Source organism: Euprymna scolopes, chromosome 43, assembly GCF_053919585.1.
Source record: "Euprymna scolopes isolate OS-2025 chromosome 43, ASM5391958v1, whole genome shotgun sequence".
Classification (NCBI taxonomy): domain Eukaryota; kingdom Metazoa; phylum Mollusca; class Cephalopoda; order Sepiida; family Sepiolidae; genus Euprymna; species Euprymna scolopes.
Window position 1 is genome coordinate 13,049,318 of NC_136524.1, and position 18,639 is coordinate 13,067,956.

The window sequence follows — 18,639 nt, forward strand, 5'->3', positions numbered from 1 at the left end:
AAGTGTTTCAGTATGAACAGGTATGGTATAATAAATTATGGGGTTTATCTATTTTATTTTTATTTTCATCATATTTTACTTTGGTTTTGATACCCCTAAATTCGAAGCTATCTCTTTACAACCCTTCCTTTTCATAACCTATCATACTTTCATAAATCAGAGTCCATTTTCTGTAGGTTGTTTTTGAACCCAGTCAACGACAGGTACTTTTGCTAGTATATATATATATAAAGATGAGAACAATAGTTTGAATAATCAAACTTTTCAAATTTTCCTTGATATCTCTTAGAACAAATAAATCAACCAAAATACATTTTATTTGTTTTTTTTTTTTTTTTTTTCTGATTTGAATGTTAAACACTACTTAATGTGTCATCCAATTAAAAGATTCCAGTCTGTTCTTTGCTTCTGCAAGAGGAAAGCCTTCAATAATTTTGAAGATTACCATAAATCTGGAAATCACATAATATTGAAAATGTGATAATGAAACAAATAAAAGGTAACAATTACTTTTTAAATTAATCAAAAAATAAAAAAGATAAAAAAACTATTTAAAAAAGCTGTATCTATACAGTGTTGCACAGGAGTCTTTGTTTCATTTCTGCTTTTCTTTTCTTAAAACTATTAGTTTTTTTTTTTTTGGCAAATTATTATTTTTAATAAAAATTTTTCATAGTTCAGTTTAGTACTTGCTGTTTTTTCAATTTTAATAAATATTTAATAGTGTATACACAGACACATAAGATGCAAGTCACAAAGGCAAGAAAAACAGAAACATACAAGTGGTCACACAAGTTTATCAACATATGATTTTATTTGTATTTTAATAGAATATAACATCTGGGAAATAAAATTGAATAATCTAATATTAACTCATTAGTGGCCCAGTTTTTCTCCAATTTATTATCAAAATAACAATAACAATATTATATTATATTCAAGAAAAATTAATTCTAAAATTTTGCTGACTCATTAGGATAATTAATGCATTCATTTATACTATATATAAAAATGTGGCTTGATTATAATGACTATTTACAAAAACAAAACAAAAAAATGCTTGAATAATAAATGAAACTGATTGTATCCTTTCACTCTAGATATAATGAAAACTGAGACATCAGTGTTGCCAATATACATCAAAGAATGTGTAATATTTGAAATGCATTTCAATCTTTATGCCTGACTACTAACATCTTTGGAAAACTATAAATTTATCTTTCTGATCCTAAGAGAGAAAAAAAGGTATATGGTTGTTAATAGAATAAAAAAAGCAACAAAACTAGGTGCACTAAGCACATGATAAAATAGTGAGCATTGGGTGGTGCCACCAAACAACTGTAAACATGGCTAAGAACTATCATGTTATCATGTACTATAAATTTTACATTAAGAAAAATAAATAGGTGTTTGTTATTGAAATGAACCAAGATTTTAAAAGTTTATGTCTATTCTTATAGTCAGCTAAAAATATAACTTTAAAAATGCCTGCTCAATGCTTAGATGGCTGACCAGTTAAAAATACCAAGTCCTATGTGTAAAACATGATCCAAGTGATTTTGTCAGCCGAGTGACAGTTACTCTACGTACAGTGGACAATACTGACTAGTTCATTGTGATACGTGTCAACTAGACACTTATTGGTGATGACAAATAAAATTATTAAAAAAATAGAAATAGTATAGATAATATAGATATTAACACATGGTAATGCAATTATCTAGAAACATGAAATGCTTGAATATGCAATGTATATGAAATAATTTATCTGAATGAAAGAATAAAAACGCTCTGCTTATATTTCAAACAAAAATAGAAAGCAACTTCTTTTTCAATATTTGTTCTTGGTTAAAAAAGAAATTCAATTATGCTTACAGTAGAAAAATGCGCCTTAAAACAGATTAATAATTCTCTGTTCATGAATTAATGCCATAGATAAAAAGTATGCCAATATACAATTGTGAACACATATGTGCACACACACACACAACTTTTGATATATAAATTTAAAAAAAAATTGTTTTCAAAATTAAATAACCAGTTGCAATATAATCAGCAGCAGCAGCAGCAGCAAGCTACTAGAAGAGACTCATTCTTACCTGCCAGGGGTGTCAGACTCTCCGTATCCTCTGCCCTTCAGTTTCTGGACCAGTTTAGCACTGCTACGTCTTATGGAAGCTCTCAGTTTGGAAAATGAGCCACTGCGTTTAAGTTTCCCATTCTGATGAGGTTAATTTAAATGTGTGAGGAGCCATATTCAAGGAGGGACATGCCGAGAGTGGTAAGAGGGGATACGGTGAATGACTATCTTGATGATGACAACAACAATAATGGTATACCAGTAGAAGTTATTATAGTAGCAGTATAATTGCAAGTGAGATATAATTATTTTCGACACAATCAAACACATACTTCAACAGCCATCAACTGGGAATTCCAGACTTGAGTTTCACCCTCCTTTGAGATCTGCAGTAGAATAAATCCTAGTCCAGAATTTGAAAGTTGCCTACATATGAAACAGCCACTATCATTAAGCACACCACACACAAGAAGGCTGAACAACTAATACAGCATGTATAAACCCAACGGTAAATATCCGATTCTATAAGAGTATATTCGCTTTTTGAGAAAGTGCTGTCATTCAACCAGCAAATACAAATCCAAACTAATGCCTCACAGTAAGATATAAACAAGTGATTCAAGCTGATTTGTATCTTGCTGAACATCTCAAAGGAGGCCAAAACTTTGAGGGTTGTGATGTGTGTGATTGTGAAAAAAGTACATAGTATACATTATATATACCCCTACAATAAACACAACTGATATGTTAATATATAAAAGTTATAGGAGATGAATAATGGACGACAGACTGATGTGTATGTATCAAAAATGCTTAGTGCATTGGCTGTGATATAACAGATACTAAAATATATTTTTTCAAGTGTGCAAGCAGAGTTAACAATGTAAGCTTTTACAAGCTGGCTTTTTTGATTTAAACATTTTATTCTTAAAAGCGAAATTATATATATATATATATATATATATATATATATATATAAAAACACGTGCACACTGTTTTCTATGTGAGGGAATTATAAGTAACTTATACAGAATGATATTAACAATTTCCCCTCAAACCACTTAAAAACAATGATAAAATTCATGCAAAGAAAACATTAAAAGATAAAATAGAGGCACAAATGCATGCTTTAACAAGTTGCCAATAATAGCATAAAAACATGAGACATTGGATAAGAAAATTGCTTTAACAACAATCAGTTTAAATCAGAGTTGTTAATCTATGGCAGAACTTCTAGATAATATAAACTATGAGCTGTGGAGCAGGCAATGGATGAATAGAAATAAACATAAGATTTCATTAAACGTTTTTACAAGGCATTAACAAATTTTAACAATAACCAGATGAATTAATATATATATTGATAAAAGAATAAATTTATAAAAAAATCTTTCAAAGCCTATCTGATAAAATATTTGAAGTTGGTCTGTATATGTATATATATACACACATAAATGTATGCATACATTATTCTGTATGATTATAAGTAATAGTATATATTTATAAATGTTCTCATTAAAAGTAGAAATGGAAATCTTAATATGAAAGGAATATAGAAGAATAAATGAATAGAATTGTTATTTCTTGAAAATATTATTCCTAAAAATGTAAATGACACACACACATGGGAGCATATTATATTTAGATTGAAGTGTTCTATAATTTCTTCATGCTGAGAGGACATCAAAACAGAGCTTATTTAAATGACAAGATGCAATTTTATTCTATAAGAAAATTAACACTAACCAAATTAACAAGTAGATAATTTTAGTGAATTATTTTTAATTTGGAATTCAAGATATATCTAATATAAAAGGATAAATTTAATAACAATAACATTATTAAAAAGTATATAATGTTAACATAATTAACTAGATTGGAAAGTGAATAATATTAAATTAGTAATTACCCAACACAAGATTAGCAAGTACCCAGCACTAACAAGATTTATAGATTTAATAGTACTAAGTATATAACTTACAAAATTCTAATAATAAATATATTTTATAAAACTAACACAATTAGAAAAAACTATTTTCAATTTTTGATTTAAAAAAATATTAAATATTGAATGACAAGATGCAATTTTATTCTTGGACAAAAAAATAATAGTAAGAAAATTAGAAAATACATAATTTTCAAGTGAATCTACCATCTTCTATTTTTAATCCAAAATTGTTGGTTTAATATTAAAATTACAGACAACATGCAAAAAAAACAAAATAATGATCATGCATTCCTTAACTAATGGTCATTTTTTTTCAATCAAATTTTAATTATAATTTAAGGTTTTTGCTTTCTTTTAGTGTGAGTCACCTCTACTTACTATCGATTAGTTATTTTATGGTGACCTTCCTTTCCTATAGTAAGTTATTATTTTCACCTGGAAAACAATTTGTTATTGAAATTACATAATCTTATAAAATTATTACTAATGATATAAAAACATTAAAACATCTTCATATTAGTAGCAATTGTAGTTATGACTTAAATAGACAACAGAAAAAAATTTGAACTGTAATTTAAAAATTATAAAAAAATAGACATTCAAATTTTATTGGGAAAATATGGAATGTAAAATCAACAGATAACAGTTAGTCCAATTACATGAGAAACAGTTAGTCCAATTACATGAGAAAATAAAAACAGCTTATCCAAGAATATTGTACATTCCATTCCAAAATTGGACACAAGTATGAAACTATGAAACAATTCTTAACAAACAAAACCGAAATAGCTATATATAAATTTGTATTTTTTCAAATTTATTTCAACTTAAATTTATTAAGAATATAAAGTATTAATTATAAAGCTAAAAATATTTTGTATAAACAAAACTAGTTCAAAACTTCTTAAGGCATTAGAAATGTAAAACTATATCTTATTTCATGTTCTACTTGTTAATTTTTTAAAACTTAAATCTAATAAGAATAAAGTATTAATTTACAAGGCTAAAAAAGCAGAGTAGGCAAAACTAGTCTTAAAATATCTGGATAATTGAACCACAGCTCAAAGGTTCATATTTTTTTAAAGAATTTTGACTAATGTGAATAATTTATACATAATTATAATGAATTGAAAGAGAAATTATTTGAATTTTAATGATTTTACATTTATGTTAAAGAACTAATATATATTTGTAATTGATATTAAATGATGTAACTTAAATAAAATAAATGCTGAATATCTTAAATATATGTACAGCAAAATAAAATAAAATAAACAAAAATAATTACTATTGCTGGCAACTCCAAGACATGGCTGAAGGTGGAAAACCATGCACACATTATATATACATAAATATAAAATACAGCAGAATGTATAGAAACAAAAAAAAATTGGACAAACCACAAAATATAAAAGGCAAAATTATATCCAGAAAAACATCAGTAGACTAATATTTTGTTTCTTTTTAATGAGATACTGGAGAAGTTCTGATAATAAAAGCAAAATATTAGCTGATTGACATTTTGGGGATGTGAATTTTTCTTTTATATTTTGTGGTCTTTCCACATTTTTCTATACACTTTGTCTTTCTTTAAGCTATGTAACTTGCAGCATTTGCAAAAAGCAGCCATGAAATTAGCAACAAATGATTTCAATTTCAGTGAAAAATACATCTTTGATATGAATGACAAATTCTTTTTTAAACATCCAAGCAAAAATATATTTAAAAAAAATATTCAAATTGAAATGAAGAGTTTTTTTTTTCAGCTAAAATATTTCAAGTGAATCATAAACAAAATTGTTTAACAAGTTTTCCCTTCTTTTAACCCCATCTATGTATTAAATGTATGTTTAATATCGCTTTCAAGAATTTCTGACTAGAAACCTGTAATCATGGTGAATTCATAAAAACAACAAAAAACATGGAGGTAAAATATATGGTGACCCTAACCTGACATTTGTCATAAGAGCAAGTTTATAAATTCTGATGACATTACTTCACAGCATGAAACAAAATGTGCAAAGACACATAACACAAAGAAAAAAGGGACAAGTGATTTGATTGCTTACTTGTTAATATAAAATCTAAAAATTATTTTTTTATTAAAGTTTATTACAATTTCATGGCTATTTTTCTTAAAATAAAAATCAATGTTTCAATTTTAAAGATATAATTCATATTATAAACTTTAAAATGTCTGTTTACAAGAAATGTGATATGAATGTAATCTATAAATTGTTTTTTTCTAAAATATATTTACTAGACAATAATTAAACACCTTTTCGACAGTTCTGCAAGAGTTGCCAGCAAGATGTTTTTTGACCCATTTAATATATTCATGCATAAACAGTCTAATATGAACATTTAATTTTGGGGGGAAAGGTTCATGCAATAAAAATAAAGTTAAAAAATAAAATATTTCATTATAGAGAGAGGAAAAAAAGTCCCTCCCATGTGTAATATTGAATACGAGTACAGAGTCTTCAGTGATTTCCAGAGGCACTAGATTATTACACACACACACACAAAAAAAAAACTATTAATACAACCCAGACATGAGTAAAGAATAATTATTAAAAACATGGAGAAAGCAGGATTACAGCAACATAAAGGATGGTTTTTATGTTACATGTTATTATGCTTGCATAATTTATTTTAAATGAAGGTAGGTAGAATTTTGCTAACCAGACAAAAGCTCACAACAAAAGTTAAAAATATATATAACTATAATATCTTTCAAATAAATATTAACACTTATTTTTATAGCTACAGAGAGTGTTTCATACTTACACAGCCATCAATAGGAAATGACAATTACTGCTAGTGGAGGAGTTTGAACTAAGTTACAAAGCTACCCATGACTTTGTAGTGTGTGTGTGTGTGTGTGTGTGTGTTTCTTAGAATAAATTTTCAAAGCAAACTGAAATTGTTCTATATAAGTGGATTGCTTGTATTTGCTGGACAAAGTCTTTCAACCTTATAAGTTTCATATTTCTTTAGTTTGAATCATTCAGGTATCAACTAATTTTGCGAAAATTTCAAATTTTGTCAAGCCTGTTCATGGTTAGGGTTAATTTGGTCAAGTAGTGGGTGAAAATGCAGAAGCAGGAATTATGGTATTTCTCATTGATTGCCACACAATCTTGATTTTACTTTTTCATGAGGTGTGTTTCATTTTAAATTCATTATTGACTGCTTTAACAAAAACTTAAAATTTTTACTTTTAATTAGATATGTTAGAAGATGGTTCCCTCTAATTTACAAAAATGGTTGGTCGAAATTTGAATGAAAAGACCATCTTTTTTAGTTGGTGGTCCATTCTTTTCAGTCGTTATGTTAAGATTTAGACCATGTAAAAAATAAATGTATTCATGTGCACTGGAAGTAATTTACACACAAAAATGTTCCAATCTAAAATCATATACAACCTTTATTTAATAAATTCAAAACATTTTATTCAAATTTTAATTGTTTTTTTACTAGTTTACAAACAGCTACAGTTAAATTTTTATTTAAAAAAAAAGGAAAAAAAAGAAAAGTGTTCTTAACTTACATTCTACAATTAAATCGTCTGATGAATCACTATTCACCAAACCAATGAAAGTTTATAAAATTATACATTATGCTTTTTATTGAAATTATCAGAAAAAATTCTAATGTGCAATGCATTTCTATTTTACTAATGAATCAGGCTAAAAGTCACTCAAACATAAGAATTAGCAACATGAGTAGTTTGTCGATTGAAAGATGAGGAATACTATATGAAGGATCGAAATGATGAATGAAATTGATAAAATTTGGTTACTTATGTCAGCAATTTATGAGCAAGTATCTGGTGACATTGACCAAGTTATTACTCAGAGGGAAGCATTCCCATGGAAGTATTCTACAGATGGGAAGTTCTTAGAAATAAAAAGTATTCTACAGATGGGAAGTTCTTAGAAATAACTGCTTGTGGAAAGTGTTTGATGTTAGGCACACTGAGAGAAAATGAGAAATTCTTTGCAGTTGTAGTAAGACACATTCTTCTTATAATGTCTTACAGTGAGGAAACAAAGGATTAAAAGCATAGTGTAGCACCTTTCATAGAAATAACAGAGTAGAGAAAAACTATCAATGTTTCTTCTGTGAAAAATGAACTGCAGAGAACAGAATAGACCACCTTTCCAAATAGATTACAATCTTAGTGACACTCAATATGGTTTCCGTTCTGCTAGATCTACAGCAGATGTCCTTACAGTTATATCGCATAGGATTAGCAAATCTCTCGACGGAGGCAATCTTTCTAGGGCAATTGCTCTTGACATATCTAAAGCCTTTGATAGGGTATGGCATAAAGGTTTACTTCATAAGATCGCTAGCTATGGTATAGCTGGAAAAGTCTTCTCAATTATTAAATCATTTCTTTCTGATAGGTTCATAAGAGTAGTAGTTGAGGGGCAAAAATCAGAAGCTCACAGTATTAATGCCGGTGTCCCTCAGGGATCCATCCTGGGCTCAACTCTTTTCCTGATCTACATTAATGATCTTCCAAATCATATCCTTACATCATTTGTAGACATTTATGCTGACGACACTACCATTTATGGTACCACATCTAAGACAGTAAACGACCAAGTTCTCTCCAATTCTCTCTCCTCTGATCTTGAGCATGTAGTACAATGGGGAAAGGAGTGGCTGGTTACTTTTAATGCATCTAAAACCAAGCTTCTCTCTTTACATCATCAACATTCTAATTCACATTTGTCATCAATTGAAATGAATGGCTCTCGTCTTCAGGAGGCCTCAAGTTTTGACAAGCTTCTGGGCTTGACCATTACTCCTGATCTTAAATGGAACACGTATATCAAATCTGTTGCCAAGGCCGCTGGAAAAATGGTGGGATCTTTCTATCGATCCAGTAGATATCTCACTGCTGATGCTATTCTCTACCTATATAAGAGCCAGGTACGTCCAAGGATAGAATACTGTTGCCACATCTGGGCAGGAGCTGCTAGAAAGGACTTGGCCTGCCTTGATAGAGTTCAAAATAGACTTCGTAGCCTCGTAGGAGATGTCCTTTTCTCCTCCTTGCAACCTCTATCTCACAGAAGAGATGTTGCGAGTTTGTCTCTGATGTATCGTTATTTTCATGGAAAGTGTTCAACTGAGCTTCAATCTATGGTCCCCCCTCGCCAAACTTTCACAAGAAACACTCGTCTAGCTGTAAACACTATCAATAATTTCCCCCACTCTTTATCTGTGCCTAAACCTAAACGTAGATTCCATGAACAAAGCTTCTTTCTTAGAACTGCAGGCCTGTGGAATTGTCTTCCGTTTTCCTGCTTTCCGGCTGACTACAATATGGTTGTGTTCAAGTCTAAAGTAAATAAGTTCTTGATGAGCCGTTCCATATAAGTTATTAAATTTACCAAATTTTCATTACTAATGATTACTATATTGACCAATTTCTACTGTACACTCTTTAACCCTTATCCTTGAGTGGCCTCTGGGCCTTGATAATGTGGTGATGCCTTTGTAAAAAAAAAAAAAAAAAAAAAAAAAAAAAAAAAAAAAATGTGGATTTTCAACTTTGACTATGCTCCCAAGGCTCTATGGACAAATTTATTTTTAGTTGATCTTTAACAACTACATATTTTCGTTTACTAGCCAAATAGAAAAATTACTAGTGAGTTTTGGAATATGATATCTTCATTCCCTGACGAGTATGTACATCATAAATATTTTTGTCTTTTTTAAATAAGTGTAATTCTAAATATGTACCAAATTTTATGTTAAGATTTGAAGGTATAAACATTCAAATTTCTTCAGATATTTTTTTAAACAAACTTTGTTAAAAAGAGTATGTTCTATCAAACTTTTTAGTGTTTAAGTAATTTAACTCATTTTATTAAAAAAATAAAGGTTGAAAAGACATTTTTTTCTAAGTATTGAGCTTTGGAAGATTGTCGGTGAAAAAAAAAAACACAATTGCAAAAAGATAAGCATTTTATTATTTCTTAGAACAATCACTCGCAAATGCGGTTGTTTCACTCATAACATAAAGACCTGCCTCCCCAGACGTAGAAATAGTACTTCAACTTGTGCTGTTTTGTAAAGTCTGTACTTTTAGGAGCTGTTGAAAGATCCAACCATTTTTTCAGCAACATTATAAATAGATTGCATATATGCGTGTCTTTCATTTTAGAATTGGTATGAAATTCAGTCATAGAAAATTCAAAATAGAGGGGGTGTCTTCCTCAGGCAGAGAGTTATTCATTTTAACTGGAATAGAAGAAGCGATCTGATCATTAGTAGTGAAAGAAGCCAAGTTTGATTTCAGAAATCTTAAAATTAACAAGCCATTTTTCTCCATTGCATCACATTCTCCAGATCAGAAGTGAGAGAATCAACAAGATTTTGATCACCAATAATCTTCAAAGTGTTGACATAAACACTGTATATTAAAAATGTAAAAATAATCAAGTTTTCATATGTGTATATTGTCTGCTAACCCCCTGAAAAAAATATAAACAAAAAAAAAATGGTTGAAATTTTACTATTTTAAGTGATTATATGTGAACACCCAGAAAAACTTGGCAGAAAAAAAAATCAAACAAGCAAAAAAAAAAAAATGCTAGAATTTAGAGAGGGGAGATTAATTTTACATATAAATTTAATGATCTTTCATTTTCAGACCATTGTAGCATTTTAGGACAGCAAACCATTTTTTTCCTTTAAAAGTTAGAATAACCCAATGAAAAATCATATTACATTACATTTATATATGAAAATTATCCCAGCCTTAAATTCTTAAAAAACTGCATCTATTTTTTTAAATTTTCAGTATGTTATGATTATTTATTAAAATGAGATATACATAAAGAAGTATAATCTATATAATAATATAATAATAATAATAATAATAATAATAATAATAATAATAATAATAATAATATATATCTATATAATAATATAAAGAATTCTAATTATAATAAGTACTTAGAAACTTATAAAGATCGGTGGGATAACAGATAATCTAAAAAATTTACTAAAATTTAGATCATTTAGACACATTGAAATTACTGAAATTGATAATCAGTAATGTGCTGATATTATTTACAATCATGATTCCCCAAAGCAGACAATGAAATTTCATATACATTTTCCAAAACATTTAGCATGTATCTTTATTTTTTGGTACTCAATAATTTTCTATTTATTATAATAGTTAAAGTCCTGCAAGAATAAAATAAACTGGAAAATTTGAAATATTTTGTAGATATAAAATTGAAAATAGTTTTCTCTTTGCTCACATATTTCTTTGCCACTGGCGACAGACATAACATAGGTTATGATGATTGTGACTGGTTGATTATAAGTAAATCAAAGATGTATGCTGACTACTTTTTATATGAAATCATCTAAAAAGTTAAATAGAATTTAATGATTAAAATTCAAATTGTTAATTAATGCACTAAAACCCTGCATGTGAAAATTTTCTCAATGTTTCTTTTAATTTCATACACATTATATCCCAAAATATTCCCTACCACTTTTATATCTCATTAAAAGTAATAATTTTTGTTTTGGGATGGTAGCCTATGACATTAGTATGCTTTCTTGTTTTAATATTTTCTTATTTATTGTCAGGTAAGTAGTCTTATTTACTATCTGCAGTGCTAAATGTCTTTTTTGGAACCTGTTCTGATAAGAGGCATAGTTTGAACCCATTGGTTATTTCTTATTTTGAAAGAAAACTCTTGAAACAACTCTGAAACCATGATACAAATAGATTTTAATGATTTAATAATATAAATCAAATATATATAAAAAAACAAAAAACACAAAAATTTATATGTCTGTTTGCAATTTTTAAGATTCTCTGGTAGATACCATATGAATTATGATTCTTAAAGAAGGTGAATTAGTTTTATTATATTATTGATTTTTCTTAATAAAATAAAAAAATGTGATATGTTTTTAATGAAAACATCAATTTCCTTATTTAGAATTACTAAACAAGGAACAATTAGACAAATATTTCAGTTTGATTATCAGCTGTGACTGCAATATTCCTGGCAAAATTGATTGGATTAATGCTGCATTGATTAGGTGACATACTGCAATTGGTGTCTTCAGTGAATAAACTCCAATCATCTATTAGTCTGTAATATAACTGGGGTTGTTTTGTACAGCAGTGAATGCTGGTTCTCAAGGTAAGAGATTGATAAAACACAATCGGTCATGGAGACTAAGATGTGTTGACTTTTAGGGTTAGGGTCAGATTCGACTTTGTCCAAAAAATTTGACATTCATTATCCTTACATTATGTCAATCGCAGACAAAATCTGATGGTAGAGATATTTGCTATGCACAAACAACAAACTAATTGCAAAATCGGAATTCGAGATAAACACCTTGAATAAAAGGCAGAAATGATGTCCAAAACAATTAGATACACCAAGATCTAAAGACTGTTCGACTTCACTCTGACCAAACCTTTCAGAGTCTTGTATGTATAGTTACTTAAGAGAAAGAATTCCAAATCACAAATGTCATTATTCCTTTTTTAGAATCAAATAGTCATAAAAACAGGTTTGATTTTTTTTTTTTTTTTTTCAGTATGAGTATTACAATCGTCCACTCAGTCTCTTTATGGATTCCAATGAGTACTTTCACATCTGAAATGTCAATTTTCACAACAATTATGTTATGTCAATCTCAAACAAAATGTGACAATACAGACATCTATTGTGTACAAATGATAACACCATTACAAAACAAAGGATTCAAGATGGAAACTATGCTAAGATCTGAAGACAACTGGACTTCATTCTAATTAAACCTTTGAGAATGTTGCAAGAACAAAGAAATCCAGTACAAGAAAATGATGGCTGATTATACAATAAAAAAAATAAAATAAAAATTAGAAACAAATTTAAATCTAAGAATATATTTTTTATTATTTGATTTATTTTGTGGTGAGCTTTTGTCTGTTTAATGAACTTTTGTCACATACCTAAAATTCTCACAAGCATTTCAATTATATCACACTAATAGCAAAAAGGTTAGAATTGCCCTACACCAATGTGAAATGAGGTAGTAGAAAAGGATTAGAATAGGGCTGCAACGATAAGTTTTTGATATTAAGATATCTAATTATTAAAGTACTAAAAGAATCTTAAAAATATTATATTTACAAAGAATAAGTTAATGTTCAATAAACTGAGGTGAAGTAAAAGTGCATAAGAAAGGGGATGACTGCATAATTAGTAGTCAATGGTTTCTATCCTTCTATCAACATTAACAGATGTATGTATGAAGTTATATGTATGAAGTTATATGTATGAAGTTATATGTATGAAGTTATATGCATGAAGTTATATGCATGAAGTTATATGCATGAAGTTATATGCATGAAGTTATATGCATGAAGTTATATGCATGAAGATATATGCATGAAGATATATGTATGAAGATATATGCATGAAGATATATGCATGAAGATATATGTATGAAGATATATGCATGAAGATATATGTATGAAGATATATGCATGAAGATATATGTATGAAGATATATGCATGAAGATATATGCATGAAGATATATGCATGAAGATATATGTATGAAGATATATGCATGAAGATATATGCATGAAGATATATGCATGAAGATATATGCATGAAGATATATGTATGAAGATATATGTATGAAGATATATGCATGAAGATATATGTATGAAGATATATGCATGAAGATATATGCATGAAGATATATGTATGAAGATATATGTATGAAGATATATGCATGAAGATATATGTATGAAGATATATGCATGAAGATATATGCATGAAGATATATGTATGAAGATATATGCATGAAGATATATGCATGAAGATATATGCATGAAGATATATGTATGAAGATATATGCATGAAGATATATGTATGAAGATATATGCATGAAGATATATGCATGAAGATATATGCATGAAGATATATGCATGAAGATATATGCATGAAGATATATGCATGAAGATATATGTATGAAGATATATGTATGAAGATATATGCATGAAGATATATGCATGAAGTTATATGTATGAAGATATATGTATGAAGATATATGTATGAAGTTATATGTATGAAGATATATGTATGAAATTCCCCTTCCTTGCCTTCATCATAATTCGCACACTTTTAGCTTCGCATTTACAAATTAAAAAAATCAATAAATAAATTTTAAAAAAAGTATATATGCAATAAAAAAAAACCCAAAGATGACTCTTATAATAAATAAGTAGTAAAGTTACTTCAATTGAATATCTGTTTAGTGATTTTGCTATGTTTTATTCGAAATGAAAATCACTAAAATGCTATTTGCAGTTTATTCTATTTTCACTTATGATTTTTTTAATGTAAAAAGCTTGAAAAAAAAAAATTGTTATAGGAAATTTTCAATGGATGCATTGACAAATTTAAAAACAAAATATTACAATATTTCTGTAAATCGTTGCAGTTTATTCTATTTTCACTTATGATTTTTTTAATGTAAAAAGCTTGAAAAAAAAAAAAATTGTTATAGGAAATTTTCAATGGATGCATTGACAAATTTAAAAACAAAATATTACAATATTTCTGTAAATCGTTGCACCCCCAGTTAAAAAAAAAAGTTGGAAAATATTAACCTCATTGGTATTAATCCAAAAATACTTATTTTTTATTATGATATGAAATGCTAATCGAAAATATTTGATTAAAAATGATAGCATTTTTAGGATTTAACAAAAGCAAATGGGTTAAAACATTAATAAAGGCCAAATTTTGTTCCTGTGCCTGTTTTGTCACAGAATATTATGAAGTTCTGCCACAAGCAATCACTAAAGACAAAGAGAAAACTAGAAGGGATACATTCCAACATTTTTCACAAACATATTTTATCTTAAACATAGGAGAAAGGAACAGAAAATAATAGAAAAAGAATTTATATATATATATATATATATATATATATATCAATTATGGTGATACTATAAGAAGCAACTTGCCAAACAATACCTATTGGTTTCAAATATAACATGCCAGGTTATAGAGAAAATATTCACTGTCATGTTTTCCTCAGTCATTACTAATTGCAGTGAGGGTTTGTTCCCTCTCACACACAAACAAATATAGTACATGTATTCATTTAATCAAACATTAATAAAAACAACAATTATTATTCTTTAGTTTTTATTTTTTCTAATAATTTTGTGTTAAAATCTAAAATTAATATTCCATATGTATCACAACTAGTTTTAATATTATAAGAATTAAAAACATTATAATACATATAGAACATTAACTTTTTGGATTTTAACACAAAAAGGTTCAGAAAAATAGAAAAAATAAGAAAAGTGTAATTAAGCAGAAATTCTGTTACTTCTGACAATGTCCAGGCATGTATCTAGTGAGGATATACTTGAAGTTATGTTTGTTTGGTAAAGAGATCTTGGAGATCAGTCATGCACACTTGCTGGGTAAGAGAACCTAGGTATGTACTTGCATTGCACATGTTTGGTTCACTTGCAGCATTTAGTAGCCATGCAGTTGAGGAAAGCATAACATTTAAACTCTTGGTCGATAAACAAACTTGCATGTTTTGTATGAAACCAATAAGCATCACATGACTATTTGCTTAGATGTTTTATAGTGTTGACAGAAATAAATATTGCTTTTACATGCATAATTTCTCCTGAACTAATATTCTATATTAAAGAGAATATAGAAAAATAAAAAAGATGAAAAAAAAAAAAAAAAAAACATTCAGTGCTTGTTTGCAGTTAGACTACAGCAGTAATTTTTTAAAGTATGTCCTTTTAAGCAAAAAACAATATTACTTACATAATTGTCACCTTGAAAATAGTAATATATCCAAAAATTATGAAATTTAATCAAGTACAACATCTGCTATTGGTTAAAAAAAAAGTGTATAGATATTACAATAAGAATTAATGACAGCCATTGATTCATCAATCAAACTTCAAAAACACAAGGGAAATAATTCTGGGCCCAACTCTCTTCCTGATCTACATCAATGATCTCCTAAAACACATACTTAAATCATTTGTTGACATCTATGCTGATGACACGACCATCTATGGCAACATATCAAAGGCCATAAATAACAAAATTCTCTCTGATTCTCTCTCCTCTGATCTCAAGCGTGGGGGAAGAGGTGGTTGGTTAATTTTAATGCATCTAAAACCAAGCTCCTATCTTTATATCATCAACGCTCTGATCCCCAGCTGGCATCAATTGAAATGGATGGCTCTCATCTAGGGGAAGCTCCATCTATTGATAAGCTTCTGGGCTTGACCTTTACTCCTGAACTGAAATGGAACATGTACATCATGTCAATTGCCAAGGTCGCTGGAAAAATGGTAGGATCCTTCTACCGCTCCAGAAGATATCTCACTACTGATGCAATTCTCTATCTATATAAAAGCCAAATACGTCCAAGGATGGAGTACTGCTGCCATATCTGGGCAGGAGCTACTAAAAACAGCCTATCCTGCCTTGACAGAGTACAAAATAGGCTTCGTGGCTTAGTGGAGGATGCCCTTTTCTCTTCCCTGCAACCTCTCTCCCACAGGAGAGACGTTGCGAGCCTGTCTTTGTTTTATCGTTACTTCTTTGGCAAGTGCTTGTCTAAGCTCCAATCTCTGGTCCCCCCTCGCCAATCTTTCACAAAAAAACACCCGTCTAGCTGAAACCACTGCCAAAAATTTTCCCCACTCCTTATCTTTGCCAAAACGAAAACGTAGATTCCATGAACAAAGCTTCTTTCTTAGAAGTGCATGCCTGTGGAACTCTCTTCCGTTTGCTCTTTCCCACCTGACTACAACCTGGATGTCTTCAAGTCAAACATAAACAAATTCCTGATGAACCCCCCCCCCTTAAGTAAGACACTTTATCAAATCTCCAATACTAACATACTGTACACACAATAACCCTTATCCCCGAGTGGCTTCCGGGCCTTGATAGGTGGTGACCACCTTTAAAAAAAAAAAAAAAAAAAAAAAAAAATTCAATTTCCCGTTTTTGGCCATGTTCTATCAGTATCAAAAAAAAAAAAAACCAACGAAATATACAATTTTCCATAAAAATTACTTTTACATATAAAAAATCATTTATCCGATCAAATTTCATAATTTTTGGATATATTGCTATTTTTCAATATGACAATTATCTAAGTAAATACTACTTTTTGCGGTACTCTTGCATAATTTGACCCGAATTCTCATGAATTCTTGTCAAGCATGAATCGGGTGAGACCGGCAATCATCAGTGTCAGCCGAGCATTGTTCAAATGTTGAAACACTAACTCAACTTTTTATTTTATTGATTTAAATTTTTTTTTTTTTATGTTTTTAGTAATTTTTAAGGTGATATTAAAGGGGGAGGTTATTTTCTGATTAGTAAATTTTTTTTATTAAAACAAAATTTTTTTTTCATAATTCAATTCCTGGGAGTTTGATTACCCAATGAAAAAGTGCTCTCTAAATGGAAGCAGATAACATTCAAATTGGAAAAAGCGACTACCCCCAACAGAAAAATGACAGGCAAGGAAATAAATCTATGCATGTTAGAAAAAAAAAAAAAAAAAAAAAAAATGAAAACACAGATGCAGACAATCTCATATTGTCAGAAGAAATTTCTGTCCCCAAAAATGAGGTGCAACATTAAACACAACAATAGTAAAACTCATTTATTTATGGGCGTTCAAAATGACAACCCTAAAAAATATAATCTTTGTCACCAATGGTCATTCAACAGTCGACCAAAGTAAAAGATTCCTAAGGAAATATCCTCATCTCAAGAAAGGTCTTCCGCTGACAATTAACAACAAAAAATATATATATATATATATATCTCCAAAAAAAAAATTCTTTTAATTTCTGTGGACCCCTACTACCACCACCAAAAAACTTGGCTGAACAAAATATCTTGAAAATAAAAAAAAGACGAGAAAAAAAATATGGTTACAAAAAAGAAAAGAAAACAAAAAAACTTGTACTTACACCTAACAATTATAGAGTTAAAAAAATCTTTTCTTGAAGAAAAACAAACTTTCTGTTGATAAATATTTTGGGAAAAAAAAAAAATGAAATACTAAAATAAAATAAATATATTTTCATTTTTCAACATAGGTTTTTGTTATTTTTGATTATTTGCATTTTTATTTTTTTTCGTTCTCCCCCCTGCGTCTGTTACAACGTTCAGCTGACATCGATGATTGCCCAATGCTTGACGGGAATTCACGAGAATTCAGGTCAAATTATGCAAGAGTACCTTTTTTGCTTAAAAAGACAACTTTCACTGTAATCTAACTGTAAACAAGTACCGAACTTTCTATCGGTTAATTTTTAACATTCTATAAAAACGTTGACTCAAAACTTGTAATCTATTAATGGAAAATTGGTAGTCTTTTCTTATAACATCAAGTTGTGGCCAGATTTCCTAAGCAGTCTCAAACATCAGCCGGTAAAAATTACAAAAAGGTACAAATGAGACAATATAATAAAGTCTTTCAACTTTATAAAATTGTTTCATTGTATATTTTTCTAAATTGTCAATACATACTTTT

General features: G+C 28.7%; 1 protein-coding gene across 5 annotated transcripts in view; it reads right to left on the minus strand.

Annotated features, from left to right (window-relative positions):
- Positions 1-313: 313 nt before the first annotated feature.
- Positions 314-18,639, minus strand: part of LOC145268194 (kinesin light chain) — a 418,880-nt gene continuing 400,554 nt past the window's right edge. For 2 of the 5 annotated variants that reach the window (XM_080123445.1, XM_080123439.1), the window contains exon 16: positions 314-2,221. In XM_080123445.1, the coding sequence (XP_079979571.1) occupies positions 2,096-2,221 (126 nt within the window). In that variant the 3' untranslated portion in view covers positions 314-2,095. Of the gene's footprint in view, positions 2,222-4,406; positions 4,464-10,003; positions 10,293-18,639 lie in introns of those variants that run through there. The other 3 variants (XM_080123443.1, XM_080123446.1, XM_080123447.1) reach the window with 3 other exon arrangements.